The sequence below is a fragment of the Akebia trifoliata genome, chromosome 16 (genome assembly GCF_017979445.1).
Source record: "Akebia trifoliata isolate Shusen 1 chromosome 16, ASM1797944v1, whole genome shotgun sequence".
In the NCBI taxonomy this organism is placed as follows: domain Eukaryota; kingdom Viridiplantae; phylum Streptophyta; class Magnoliopsida; order Ranunculales; family Lardizabalaceae; genus Akebia; species Akebia trifoliata.
Genome location: NC_141390.1, coordinates 3982164 through 3995905, shown reverse-complemented (window position 1 = coordinate 3995905; position 13742 = coordinate 3982164). Strand labels below are relative to the sequence as shown.

The window sequence follows — 13742 nt, the reverse complement described above, 5'->3', positions numbered from 1 at the left end:
TTGTCAAAATGTTTGTTGCTGAAAGGGACCCTATATATATATATATATATATGAATAAATAATTGTAAAATGAGTTAAATGGCTTATTGAGTGTTTAACGAGTTGACTCGTCCATGAACGAGACGAGCTTTGAAACCATGATAATTAAAGACTCTTCTAGATCCAAATGTCTTCACTCTTCAGAGTTCAGACTCCGCAAATTGCCTAACCCTCTGTTTGGATTGAGAGAAGAGAAGGGAAAGAAAGAGAAAATATGTAATTTTCTCTTCCTTTTATCCTGTTTGGATTGTTAAATGGGGAGAGAAGAGAAGAAAAATGGAGGGAAGAGAAGGGAAAAAACCCAAAAATTTGTTATCTTCAAAAGTGGAGAGATGAGAAGGGAAGAGAAGAGAACAAATTTTACATTCCAAATTTGTCCTCAATCTTTTTAAAATTTTCAAAAATAATTGATATTGGCAGGCCATCTGTTATTACTTACACCCAAGTAATAAAACCCAATCAAATTGCAGACCCTACACATGCTTACGAAGGAGACGAAGGAGAGAAGGGACGAAGGCGGCTACCTCGAGTAGCAGACGACTTCGACTAGGAGACGACCTCGATTAGGAGACGGCCTGAGGTATTCTCTCTCTTTATCTCTGTCATTCTTCTAATTTTTTTCAAAAAACCAATAGTATGATTTTTTTTTCTCTCCCCATTTTGATGGTGTGGTTTGCTGCATTTGCTCTTGAAAGTTTTGAAATTTAGTCATTTTATTTAGATTTGTGTGTTTCTGTACCAGTTGAGGTGATCTAGGATTTGGCTCTCATGTTTTCTTAGTTTGAAATCCTTTGCTTGCTCCAATAAAGAATTTTCTAATTTAATTTAAGAAGAATTACTGGAAGTATTACAGATGTCCTTGTACATTCAGATGGCCCTTAGGCTACTGTAGTGATTGCAGGGAATGTGATTGATGCAGTGTGCAGGATTAGAGGATCTGAGTTCATTTGTAAAACAATGCAAGTGTTTCTGTTATAAACTAATCAAACTCATGGAAAGCTAAACTAATGTATAATAAGGATATACACACCAAAATAAAAAGGTTCAAACACGAAAGGGAAAAGGAAATTAAAGAGAGAAACTTCAATAATAATCTATCAACGTTTGGTTTCTTCATTGATCACTTGAATATAACACTTTTTAAGTTTTAAAGCCTGAGTTACTTTTTACTTTAGAAACCTAAATTGGGGAGTTTCTTTGGAGAAGAAATGGAATGGAATGGAGTGCAATAATTAACAAAATGGAATGGTTATCCTCACCCTAGACTGTTTAATTCATTGTTTGGTATTATAAGAAAGTTGGTGGTAATACATACTCTCAAAAGAATCCAAAGGCAAATGCTCATATAAGTACAAGAAAATTGGCAAATATACTAAAATAGATGATCAAACACTCCTTCCAAGTCTTTTATTAAAGCAGCTACAAAGACAATTTACTACATTATAATATGAGCTGCTCTTGTCCCCGTCCGGGTGGGATCCCAACTCCTTTGTTTAGGGATTCTTATTCTTATTTTTTTTTGTAAACCTAGACTACTCATACTGTATCTATATATGCATGTATGTAGACCTAGTAGTTTGATTAGTATAGTTGTTGAACTATACCACGCAGTCCTAGCAACAATAAAGCTTTAAAAAGACCATATCAATATACTATGAGATTAGTATATCAAATTTAAAATTATGTGTTGATATCATCTTGGTTTCTAATCCTTGGTTATCCCACTATCATAGAGTTACATAGGTATGGGAAATTTCTTTCTTCAATACTAGCTATTTAAATTTTATTTCGGTCGTTACTGTGATTGTTAGTTTCAATTCTCACTTTTTTGTTCTATTATTATTGTTCTAATGGTTTGGATTTTGCTTGTTCATGATAGGTTTGGGCAACTTCAAGCTGCCAATCTTGAGAGTATTGAGCCCGCTCTTCGAGTAGGTGTTTGGCAACCCTGTTGTATATTATCCATGTGAACTGTGAATCTCATATTATTTAAGGGCCAACTTTTAATAAGAATGTGCCTCCTTCAATTGCATGAACATAGTGTGTTCCTTCTTGATGACTTGCATATGTAATCATAGAAACTGAAACAATAGCTTGAGAACCGTCAGGTTTGCTAAATATTCAATGCTTCCTTCATGTGAAACATCTAAACTCTGTTTTTTTTTTCTTCGTTGTATTCTTTTGTCCATGCAATTTTTAGGATTAATTTTTTTGCTTCTGTTGCACATAAAATAGATTTGTTCTCTTTATATTATTTTGTCCATCAATCATTTTTCTCTTTGGTCCTTCTCCAATATACAGATACCGAAGGTGACAATCTGCGACATGATTTACTAGAAAATTTTGAAAACAGGTGAGCAATATTGTGCGACTCTTTCACAATTGTTGTTTTTGCTCATGCACCTTCAACATTTAATGAGAATTCCATACTCTAATATTAATGTGAGTGCTCATTTGCTTTCTCAAAAATAGGGAGGCCTTGTTAGCTGCAGTTCCAAGCTGCGATGATCCATTTATCAAAGTTCACAAAGTCTTGAACAAGGAATGATGTTGTTTAGGTAACTTTTGCCACTTGTGTGCCTCTTAATCAACGCTGTTTTTATCAAACTAGCCTGTTATTAGAACTTAATTATTGTGTCAAACTTGTATCACCACTTACTTGATTGGATATTCTTAATTTCAGACACATGTGAGAAAGTTGGTGCATTTGAGGCTAGAAGAGAGTCTATGTGCATGCAAGGGACAAAAATGGTTATTTTTTATTTTTATTTTTATTTTTCAGAATGAAATTGGACTGGTGGATGTCAATCTTTGTGCCAACTTACACATTAAACACAGTCCATTTATAAAAATAAATTGTTTGAACAATATTTATAATGTCTTGGTTTCCTTAATATTATCTATATCATGAAACTAAAAGGGAAAATTTATTGGATGGTTGTAACACCAACAAAGCTTAAGGTGCTGGGCTGTCAATAAGTGTCATGTTTAACAAATTGAGCTCAGTAAAGATGATATTAAGATCGACATGGTGGAAAGTTAGGAAAGATACATAGTATGTGGTGGAAAGATGATATTGTGTCTACTAACAGAAAGATTCCCGTCAGAACAGGACCTATGCATCTCTATTGTTTGTGTTTTAGTCTGAAGAAGATTCCGATGGGCACGAGACCAAATTATGTAGCTTTTTTCTATTTTAAATTGGACAGAAAACCATGTAATATTCTTTCTTCATTTGAATGTATATGTTTGGCAAGTACAAATTGATAACCCACAGATCAATACCTTTAATGCTTTGATTTATATACTCTGAGATTGTTGTTGTTGCTTTGGTTACAATCAAAAATTGATTTAGTCATTGTGTGTGTAGAGAGAAAGACAAGTCCCTTGTGAATTATCGACAACATCAATGGGGGTGTTTGATGAGGAGTTTCAAGTAGTGTAGCGAAGAACTAAAGGAGAATATGTATGAGATTTTTATTATAGATTTAAATAACATAACAGCTTTTTGGGTTTATTTATATTAATTGGTGTGGTACCAATTAAAAAAAAATCAGGCTGATGAACAGGGTATTTTTAATGATTTTGAATAAATCAGTAGTCTCTAGTCAAAGGGTTACGTAATTAGTTTGAAAACAATAAAGGGGTTTGCAAAATTAGTCATTGAAGCAGACAATGGAAAGATTAGACACGTGGCGTTCTAATATAGGAAGATTGAATTTTAATGACCTCATGAACAATAAGAGGAGTATCTTCATAATTGATACCATGGTTGGTTGTTACAATTATGGTTTAAAATATGAGAATGTATCGGTTGATACGTATTGGTATCATCTCCAAGTGATATGAAACATTGACCTCGAAACATTGCATGTTTCAAGAATGTATTAGGTTTGTAGTAGAATGTATCAATTTGTATCCAATCTGTTTTTTCATTAACGGAAACATTCAATCGATACAATATTGTAACTAATGATGGAGTGACACACACAGGGACCTGGGTGACACAAATAATGTGATGGTGCGTACATAACCGTAGATGCTTTTTATTTGTATCTCATGGAAAAACATCTATGGTTATGTGCGAGCCACCACGTCATTGTGTCACTCTTGTGTTCCCCTTTGTGTCACCCTAGCACGACTCATTTTAAACCATGGCATCTTATTTATTGAACAACTTAACACCCTCGCATAAGGTATTCTTTTATAAACTAATGGAAAATAATCACACTTAGAAATATTTTAATTAATAAAGAAAATTGATGGTCACATTGGAAAAATAGTACTACGACTCTCTAAAATTCATGTTTAACTTGAGTTAGACCGTACTTAAATAAAAATAAAAAATATTTTTATTTTAGGCTTGATCCATGATTTGAAAATGGATGATCACTAAATTCTTAAATTCAAATCCAAATCCAAATCCAACGATGAATTTTTTTTTTTTTAAGTTTATTAAAATCTTGTAAATTATATCCTATGGCATTGGATCGTGTTTTTGAAGTTGAAGTTACATTATTTTAGAAAGAAATAAAAAATATCTACTTAATATTACATTTTTGGATTCGAACAATTTAACCCAACCGATCCAATTTTTAAGACATTTCTTAGAACAAAGAAGGTCAGATGAGTTTAATGATTTATATTTTGTATCATTGTACAAGTAGAATTTGGTTCTTTAGACTATGAAGGGTCTAATAGTCATTTGAAAAGAATAGTTTCTCTTCTCTTCTCTTATGAATTCTAACCAAACAGGAGAAACTTGTCTCTTTCTCTTCTCTTTTCTTTCAATCCAAATAGGGTGAAGAGAAATTATTCTTCTCTTCTCTTCCTTTCCCTTCTCTAATGAGTTTTTCTTCCCTTATCTCAATCCAAACAGAGCGTAAATCTTGAGAGAAACCTCTTAGGTCAATCATTCCAACAGGCACGAACAGACGGAACACACATATTCATTTGTAAATCGACTTCTATTGGGTTTCTCTAAAAAATCGATTGCAAATTAGCTAGCAAATCAAATCTATAACGAAGCTTCATCTTCATCTCGGTTCCGATTTCTAAAACCCTAACAATATTCTCAATCTCTCAAACCCTAACGAAGCTCGATCTTCATTGCAGATGTTTTGAGCTTTTCTTGGATCGTAAATCATCTCTAATCTTCAATTTCCCTAAATGTTCAACTGTTAATTAATCTGTCATCTTCAATTCTTCGATTTTAAACTGATTTCTCCCATCTTCGATTTTAAAGTGCAAGGTTGTCTTTTATCGTTGGAGCTTGATGAAGACGAAGATAGGTTTGTAGATTTCTTCAACTCTTGTTCTTTTCTTGAAGGCAAACCTATTTATATTGGTGCAATTGCAGGCCTTTTCTTCTACCAATAAACCCAATAAGTTTTGTCTTTGTCTCTAGTTTTGATTCCTTAAAATCTCTTTCTTTCAATTCGATTTCGTGTTCTTAATTGTTAAAAACCATTTTTCTAAATGATTTGATATTCCATTTGAAAGTTATTTTCATGGATTTTTGATAATTTCACCTGCTTACAGAGAAATAAGAACCACTAAAAAAATTACCCAAGATTTCGATTGGAAGGTTGTTAATTTGAAGTGAGATGTGTAATTAGAGGCATAGATCAGGAAGACGATTGGAAGAACAAAAAAGAAGGAAAAAAATTAAAAATATCATGTTTTGATGGTTTGTTCTGTGCTTATGAAGTAATTTGGGATTTTAAAAAAAAATCTGATTTCATAGTCACCTCTGTATAATAAGAAACAATGCTGCTCAAGATACTCGTCTTTGAATAAAGAGGTAGTGAACCTGTTGATCTCAAAAATATGTCTTCAATCCAAAGAATATCTCATCAATGATCATTAAGAATTCACTTTGTTATTTTTCTCTGAGTCTCAAATTAACTGTACTTGTTGTTTGCAAGTTTTCCATGCTATTCAAAGCATTGTAAATGGGTTTGCTGCCTTCTTCACGAAATGCAATAGCCGCTGTCTTCGGTATGCGTTTTTGTTTTTTGTTTTTTTTTTACTTTTTGTCCTTGGACCAACTTCTCATGGAGATGCTAGTCTTGGTTCAGAATATCACCCCAAGCTTTGAGGCCACCTCTCCTTTCAGAATGTGTTTGTGTTTGTTTGTGTGTGTGTGTGTGTGTGTGTGTGTGTGTGTGTCCATGTGGGTTATACATGGTAGAAATAATTTAGGCACAATACTTCCTTTGTGGTACTTGATGTTGACCACCATCCTTAGTTTAGAGCAGCTCTTGGTTACTTATGAACATGCTTAAGCCTGATTCAAAAGCTAGTTCTATGCTAGATCGTCCTGCTTATATGATCAAAACCATCCAACATCTCACATTATTTTTTATTTTTAGAATATAAAAGACTAGCAGTCCACCAAAAATCATCATGTATGTTGAAATTGTTATTTGATAAAGTTGATATTCTCCTTACTAATGGAGCAGTTGGCTTCTAATCATACTTGTTAGATCACATCTAATCACAAAACAAATGAATGTTAACTTTGAGTTAGAATGCAATCATACTCCCAATGTTTTGCTGGTGAAGTTTCACCTGAGATGCTTGAAAAGAGTCATAAATGCATATTGAGTTTAGGTGTAAAAAAAATCAATTTTTTAAGTTGTGGATTTTGAGTAAGTAACTTTTGTATATTGAATGTTAACTTGGTTTAGTTCTTCCTTCACATGCTAGTTGATGTTACATTGGAAAAGGTCGCTTATTGTGTCATTGAAATAACTACAGTGGGTGGTGAACTCCCCCATGGCCTAATAATGACATCTGAGCACCCTCCCATCTGGGCTGGTCTATACCCCAGTTTCTTTTCCAATTATGAGGTAATTTTTGTTTAATCTAAGTCTCATTGATAATTTATTTCTTGAAGGGCAGAAAACACTAGCACTTGTCTGTCCTATTTTATAGAACTTTTAAACCAAGTCACACTTTTAATATCACTGATTAACTTCTCAATGGCTTAATTATTTTTGAAATCAAAATGATGATCTATTTGTTTTAGTACTATTTGTTTTTATTTTTTTATCACTATATGAAAAATGGGTAAGTTGGACTTTGACCAATATTCAATCCAAGAAAATTAGTTGGATACCAAATTTAATTCCCAAACTCAAGCAGTGGTTCATTCCATTTGAATCAGAAGTAGGACTCAACTTTGTCCCTTATCTCAGTTTTAATGTTTTCTTTCTGAATTCTATAATGGCGTCTCTAGAAGACATAGGTATCAGTCTTCATAAACATACCGAGTGTCTTTACTTTATTGTTTGCTTTCACTTTTATAAGACTATGATCTCTCAATGATAGAATTTACTTCCTCAAATGGTAAATTGTTGACTCCAAAAAATGCCCAAAACGCTCATTTCATGGTAATCTTGTGGTAAGATTCGTCAATCTCAATTTCAAGACTTATCTCAACTATGCCTCAAGCTCTCTGTATATATAAGTTTGAGATCATTAATCATGTTGGGCTTGATTCTGCTGTTTTCTTGGAATATATAAGTTTGAGATCACTAATTTCGTCTTTCACTTTGATCACCTACAACTTTTGAGGCTATTGTGATTACCAATCTTTCATCCTCCCTGTTATTTTAGCTTTATTTTGGAATTTTCAAAGTCGAGATAGAGGAGGGAGTGCTGGGAATTACAAATTTATGTTGGTTGGCATTGCCTAATATAGGGAATTTAGAGACTATTTTGCTTAGTGGGAGAAAGGGAGGTTGAAGTGGAGAATGGGCCATCATAATTTTCATTATTTGCACTTAAAATATAGAAAGCATAATTACAAGTCCTTGAAGAGGTTGAAGGAAGATATATGAAGGGTTAGAAAGAATGGTGTCGATCTAAAAATGAGTTTGTGCCATTCCTCGACTAATATGGTCCCAAGGTTTCACACTGAAGGCAACTTGTCCTTGTTCTATGTTCTATCATGTTATGAGGCACGTTACCACCATTAATGTGCTTAGTTGGATTGGATACTACTGCTAATGCTCATATAGACAGAGGATCACTTGATTCTTATCATGCACACTTTGTTTTGGTAGGTAAGCTACATTGAGGGGGCATCAGACACAAGAACCTTAGATTCTGAGCTTGGGGCACCACACCGTAAGAGGTTGTTAACAGCTTAGAGACACATTTGTTTGCAGAGTACGTATATCCATCTTTTTTTTATGCACCGAGACATTTGGTCGTTCACATCTTTTTGTATGTGCGGTAAACATTCCCATGTACATCACTCTTAGGTATACCTTAGTAGTATTTACAATGATTATAGAATATGGTCTGATGAGTCAGATGTATTCATGTAGAGTTGTTGGCAGGTAAGCAGCTCTTTCTCAATGCATCTCTCCCTTAGCTCATACTTTTGTTCTGCATGCATGTTTAAAAGAGATGCAATTTTTTTTTTACTAGTGTAAACAATATTTGCTGTCCATAAAACTACCCGAAACCGAAGTAGACACCCCTTCCTGTGCTTGGTTTAGGGATATTGATTTTGAAATTATTGTTGTGGATGATGGGAGTCCTGATGGTACTCAAGAAGTTGTAAAACAGTTGCAGCAACTGTATGGAGAAGATCACATAGTAAGTCTTATACTTGGGCTGGTTTATTCAGGCTTTGTGATGACCACCCATGGTTTTGCTCTCAATAATGTAGCTATTAAGAGCTAGACCAAAGAAGCTCGGTTTAGGTATATCTATCCTCTGTTTTTTTTTTTTTTTCTGTTTAACATAAACAATTAGGGACTAATATACGATCCCAAATTTATTTTAGGCACCGCTTACTCTCATGGGCTGAAGCATGCATCTGGAAATTTTATTGTTATCATGGATGCTAATCTATCCCACCATGTAAGTGTATTTGATAGGATTTAGGATCATTACATGGTTTTGTTCTGGTAGCATACTATGAACTTTACAGTAGTAGATATAGCCTATGATACCTTGATGCTGGTACACTTGTCAAGTATGATAAAGGATGTAGTGCAGAGATGCTTTAAATTTTGTGAAGAGAGATCGATCAGCCTAAATGATGGATCTGAAAAGTATTATATTAATTATCCAATATCATAAACTACCCAAGGAGCTGATGAGAAGAGAAAAAGTTATCCAAAAAGCTACAAATATTAATGCTTAGGCATAACTAAGCTACAAGTATTGAGGCTTCTGTATGAAGAATATGTTAGTTTATGGCTCTTGCCTATTGGACATGTTCTTTGACTTGTTGGCTTGCTGTTGCTGCTAGGTAGGTACATGAATATGGAGAATCTATCAGCTGAAGATGGTAAAGCTGTGTCTAAAATCCCCTTATTCTCCCACGAACAACACCGTGGGAGAAAGGTTTCTTACCTTACAGATATGCAGGCAAGCATAACAGCCCAAGGCCCCCCACATTTATTTTGTTAAGGATTCGTTTGATTTTAAAAAATCATTAATGTTATAGGCTTCAATTTCCTCAACGTCTGGCTTACAATTTCTGTTGTGCCTGTTTTAATGTTCTCTTGTAAGAACATTAGCTTGATGACCACCTAATAATTGTCCCACCAAAACCTCACAGATATTACCAATGCTGGTAGGTACAATAATATTTCCAGAAATGACATACAAAAGCTTAAGAAATCTCATCTAAGCTTTGGCTAGTTGTTCCCCTATTCTATGACGTTTAATATCATTGAATTTTCCAGATTTAGATAAGAAAGCTAAGTATTAGTACCATAGGTGGTTAGTTTTCTACAATTCCCAGATTAAAAAGTAGCCAAATCAGTTTTTAGCTAGTTGGGAATTACAATAAACTTAATAACCATGCCTGGAATATAGATGGTATGTCCTTTGGCGACTAATTCAAAACCAATGTTGGCAAACACAGATAATGATCTATATGTTTGGTACAACAATTTCTTTAACATACCTCTTCTCAAGAATAGGTGGGACTGTTAAGAGATTTAAAGGGAGCAGTCTCTGATTAATGGCATAAAGAAAGCTAACTTTTGTACATTCGTATATCACTTATGGTGTGAATGATGTAGATGGTTTATGAGAAGACATAACCAAGTGGAACTTACACTCGGGTATATTGTTAATGATATATGCCTAAATTTTTTGAACCAAAGGCTTCTAAGTGGAAGATTCTGATTACAACATTGCATTCCTTAATAGAGGAACCCATGCAAATGGGAGCTGCTAGAGGAGGGGGGATTTGGCACTATAATCAGTGATAGGAATAGGTATTTGCTTGTTATTATTGCTGCTTGTGTGAGACCTTAGTCTGTTACCATGAGTTCTAGCCAATCAAGGAAGACCTGCTCATGACCTTAAGGCAAGGCTGCTCCAAAATCGAAGTGGCCTCAGATTCCAGAACGGTGATAAATTGCATCAATGGTCTATTTCAGGTACCTTGGCAATAGAAAGGAATTATCATCCACATAAGGGAATTGTCACATGTTTTTTGCTCATTTCTTTTGTCCATGTATGTAGGGAGACTAATAGGGCAGTGGATATACTGGTTAACTTGTTTGTAAATAAAGAATCTAGAGAGATAGATTAGTGTATAAAATTAAAAAAAAAAAAAAAAAAAAACAAGAATTGTGAGAAGATTAAACCCAATGGGAAATTGGTCGAGGTAGGGTAGCTAGAAATCACCTTAGAAGAGCAGCACAAAGATCCTTTACTACTTTACCTCAGTCTATATGTTTAGTCAAGGTACCTTGAATATTTCATATTCTCCTTTACCTCAACTCACTTTCTTAGTCGAAGTTATGTGAAGGTATTACTTATCAATCACTGATGAAGTTACAACTCACTTTTGATTTGTAACAATGCTGCAAGCAACTCCTTTTTGTAATGATCTGCAACTGGCATGACATAAATTGTTGGAGCATCAACTCTTGACTAGTGATTGACTTTCTCCTATTGTTTGTACTGACAATGAATTCATGCACTTGCATAGAAACTGGTGGAGCCAGCAAAGATTGAATGTTGGGCTATTGTTAACTTCTCTGCTCGCTTCGATGTGCACAAACTATGCGCTGAATTCCTTGTTGGCCATTGAAAAATCCTTTTCTGTACCTCTGATTTCCAAGATTCTGACCATTATTGTTGGAATGGATGTATCTCATAGCTCGCCGGGCCAGTCTGACGTTCCATCTATTGCTGCGGTAATGAACATTGGCTTGCTCATCTGCTACTTATTGTTATTGAGTTTGCTCGTAAATTTTGTGTATTTTTTCATGGTTCGGTTTATATTTCCATAGACATGGAATTTGCCTGACTATTATCACATTTTGGTACTATTTTCAATTTGTGAAAAAATTCTTAGGTCGTCAGCTCAAGGAATTGGCCACTGATTTCTCGTTATAGAGCATCGGTGAGGACACAATCACCAAAGGTTGAGATGATAGATTCTTTATTTAAGAAAGTTTTTGATACAAAGGATGAAGGCATAGTTCGGTAGGCACAATTCTTATAAGTTTCTCTTATTTTTCTCAAATTTTAACAACAAAAGCTTTTTAAAATCAGTTGATTTCATCTTCAAATTATTATTTTTTATCATGCTCTACAATTTAGTTTTATTATATGGATTGATGTAAGGGTGCACGAGTTTTTTCAACTTCAGGGAGCTGTTGGTGAACTTCTGTACTAGTTGAGGGAAAAGGAAGCCTGACCAGGTTATCATTTTCTGGTACTTTTATTTGTTTATTTATTTATTTATTTTTTAAACTTTTCTGTTTGGCATTTGTGAAATATTTCAAAGTAAGTTCATAATGTGCTCTTGTAAAGGATGAGAACAAGAAATGACAATAAAGTCAAAGTTGTTCTTGAGATTCGTATTTAGTATAATATTTTCTTATCACTTGTTTGATCTTTAATGTCAGCAATAGAGTTTTCTATCTTTAGCTATTCTATTTATCTTTCTTATTTGTTAATTAATAATGTGTTGTGTGTCTAGGGATGGCATCTGTGAATCCCAGTTCAATCAAGTTTTGAACATTGAGTTGGATCAAATCATTGAGGTTATCTTTTCTTTAACAAATTCCCTTCCATAATAATATCTAGAAAAAAAAAGAAAGTAAATTTTCATGGTTAATTTCAAAATTTTAACAAATTCCCTTCCACCAAATGTAGTTCCCTTGTTAGTTGAACCGGCCCACATCCCTAAGCCAGTGATCAAGGTTTCCAAGCCCAAATGTTTCCCAATGAGTAGATCTGATTATGGGCGTAAGGGACAAGCAATTTCATTGCTAACCAATCATTTTAGAGTTAATACTACTAATGGAGATGGCAATTTTTTTCCACTATAGTGTATGTATCTATCTTTCTCAATGTCTTCTATTCTGGATTGTTTTGATGCTAAAGTTGATAATTCCCTCACCTAATGATAGTTTTGTTCTTTCATCTTCATTGGAGTAGGTTTTCTTGTTTTACGATGATGGTTGACCCATTAATGGGGAAAGTATTGGAAGAGTGATCGACAGAGTTCATGAAACATATGATACTGAACTTGCTAGAAAGGACTTTGCATATGATGAAGAAAAAAATTTATTTACTATTGGTCCTCTCTCACAAAACAAGCTCGAGTTCTCTATTATGCTTGAAGATATCTCATCGAACAGGTACACGTGTGATTCATAATTTGGATTTTACTCAAGGTTTCATAATATTAAATTTTCTAGATGATTTTGTACATAGGAATGCTGGGAATGGCAGCCCTATTGGTAGTGGATCTCCAAATGAGGGACAATTGCGGTTTGTTTGTAATAATATTATGCCGACATTTTGTAATTTTGATGGTGAAGTACTTGGTAATTTTGTAAATTATAATTCATTGTAACTCTTTTTGTGTATCTTTAATGTGATAGAAAACTTCAATGTTTTCTATTTTGATCTATTTTGACTGCAGGTAATAGGTGCATAGAAAAAAAAACAAAAAACATTAATTTTTTTTAAATGTTTACATATCGGTTTATGACCACTTTAGATATCGGTTTGTAACCAATGTCTAAAGTCTCAGACTTAGGACATCAATCTTATAGACATCGCATTTTATATCGATGTCTAAGGGTTTATTTATTTATTTATATAAATGCAGATATGGAACGGTTTTTAACTTAAATTCATTAGCGACACCTCGATTAGAGATGTTTTATCAACCGTTTTGTATTTGCTTAGGAACTGTTATAACTGTTCCTAATTGCCATATTTGTTATAGTGCTTACCTTGATTGTGTGAAACTTAATGAATGTTTCTATTTATTTATTTTTTGTTAAATGAATTGTTTCTAATTTGTTTGATAAGATTAGGTAAGACAAAATAGCTTCTTGAATCATGTTGCTTGCTTGTTAACTTCTAACTCCCAATTGCTCAAGATTGTCCAAATTTGAGTTGATATGTTTCATTTTTCAAAGATTCTAGCTTCTAATGCAAGTCAGTCTCATTTAAAAAGCCTTTGATCATATTAAATCAATTAATCTCTTTATTGTTGAATTCTAATTGGAGTTTAGAATTTCTAAATATGTTGAATCAATCATATTCAAGATACAGATGTGAATTTCAAAAAGGATACACTCATTAAGTTTAGAATATCTAAATATGTTGAATCAATCCGACATTGGCTAAAACACATTGTTCCTAAAACATAGAAAATGGACATTTTGTCATTTATGGAAGTCTTATCACTA

General features: G+C 33.6%; 1 protein-coding gene across 48 annotated transcripts; it reads left to right on the top strand.

Annotated features, from left to right (window-relative positions):
- Nucleotides 1–357: 357 nt before the first annotated feature.
- Nucleotides 358–12950, top strand: LOC147382333 (dolichol-phosphate mannosyltransferase subunit 1-like). 48 transcript variants are annotated; one of them, XR_015173348.1, is made up of 18 exons: nucleotides 373–619; nucleotides 1919–1970; nucleotides 2081–2147; nucleotides 2341–2392; nucleotides 2512–2597; nucleotides 6802–6893; nucleotides 8112–8217; nucleotides 8553–8652; nucleotides 8726–8759; nucleotides 8843–8919; nucleotides 9314–9432; nucleotides 11015–11222; nucleotides 11384–11514; nucleotides 11656–11746; nucleotides 12014–12077; nucleotides 12190–12366; nucleotides 12475–12677; nucleotides 12754–12950. XR_015173348.1 is itself a non-coding variant. In XM_086427687.1 (10 exons), the coding sequence occupies exons 6-10, from the start codon at nucleotides 7368–7370 to the stop codon at nucleotides 10330–10332; spliced, it is 399 nt and encodes a 132-aa protein (XP_086283813.1). In that variant the 5' UTR covers nucleotides 358–619; nucleotides 1919–1970; nucleotides 2341–2392; nucleotides 2512–2597; nucleotides 6802–6893; nucleotides 7354–7367; the 3' UTR covers nucleotides 10333–11007. The 48 variants fall into 48 exon arrangements, 6 of the variants coding, with proteins under 6 accessions (XP_086283813.1, XP_086283816.1, XP_086283817.1 ...); XR_015173370.1 differs by lacking the exons at nucleotides 2081–2147; nucleotides 8112–8217 and adding an exon at nucleotides 7354–7447 and having other exon boundaries at nucleotides 362–619; nucleotides 9318–9432; XR_015173358.1 differs by lacking the exon at nucleotides 2081–2147 and having other exon boundaries at nucleotides 363–619; nucleotides 11681–11732.
- Nucleotides 12951–13742: the final 792 nt, after the last annotated feature.

Excerpts from the sequence above, each read along its gene's own strand:
- LOC147382333 (XM_086427687.1), top strand. The coding sequence starts at position 7,368 with ATGATAGAATTTACTTCCTCAAATGGTAAATTGTTGACTCCAAAAAAT. Across the intron at positions 8,653-8,725 it reads TGTATGGAGAAGATCACATA|CTATTAAGAGCTAGACCAAA; the intron begins GTAAGTCTTATA and ends TCAATAATGTAG. Across the intron at positions 8,920-10,224 it reads ATGCTAATCTATCCCACCAT|AGGAACCCATGCAAATGGGA; the intron begins GTAAGTGTATTT and ends ATTCCTTAATAG.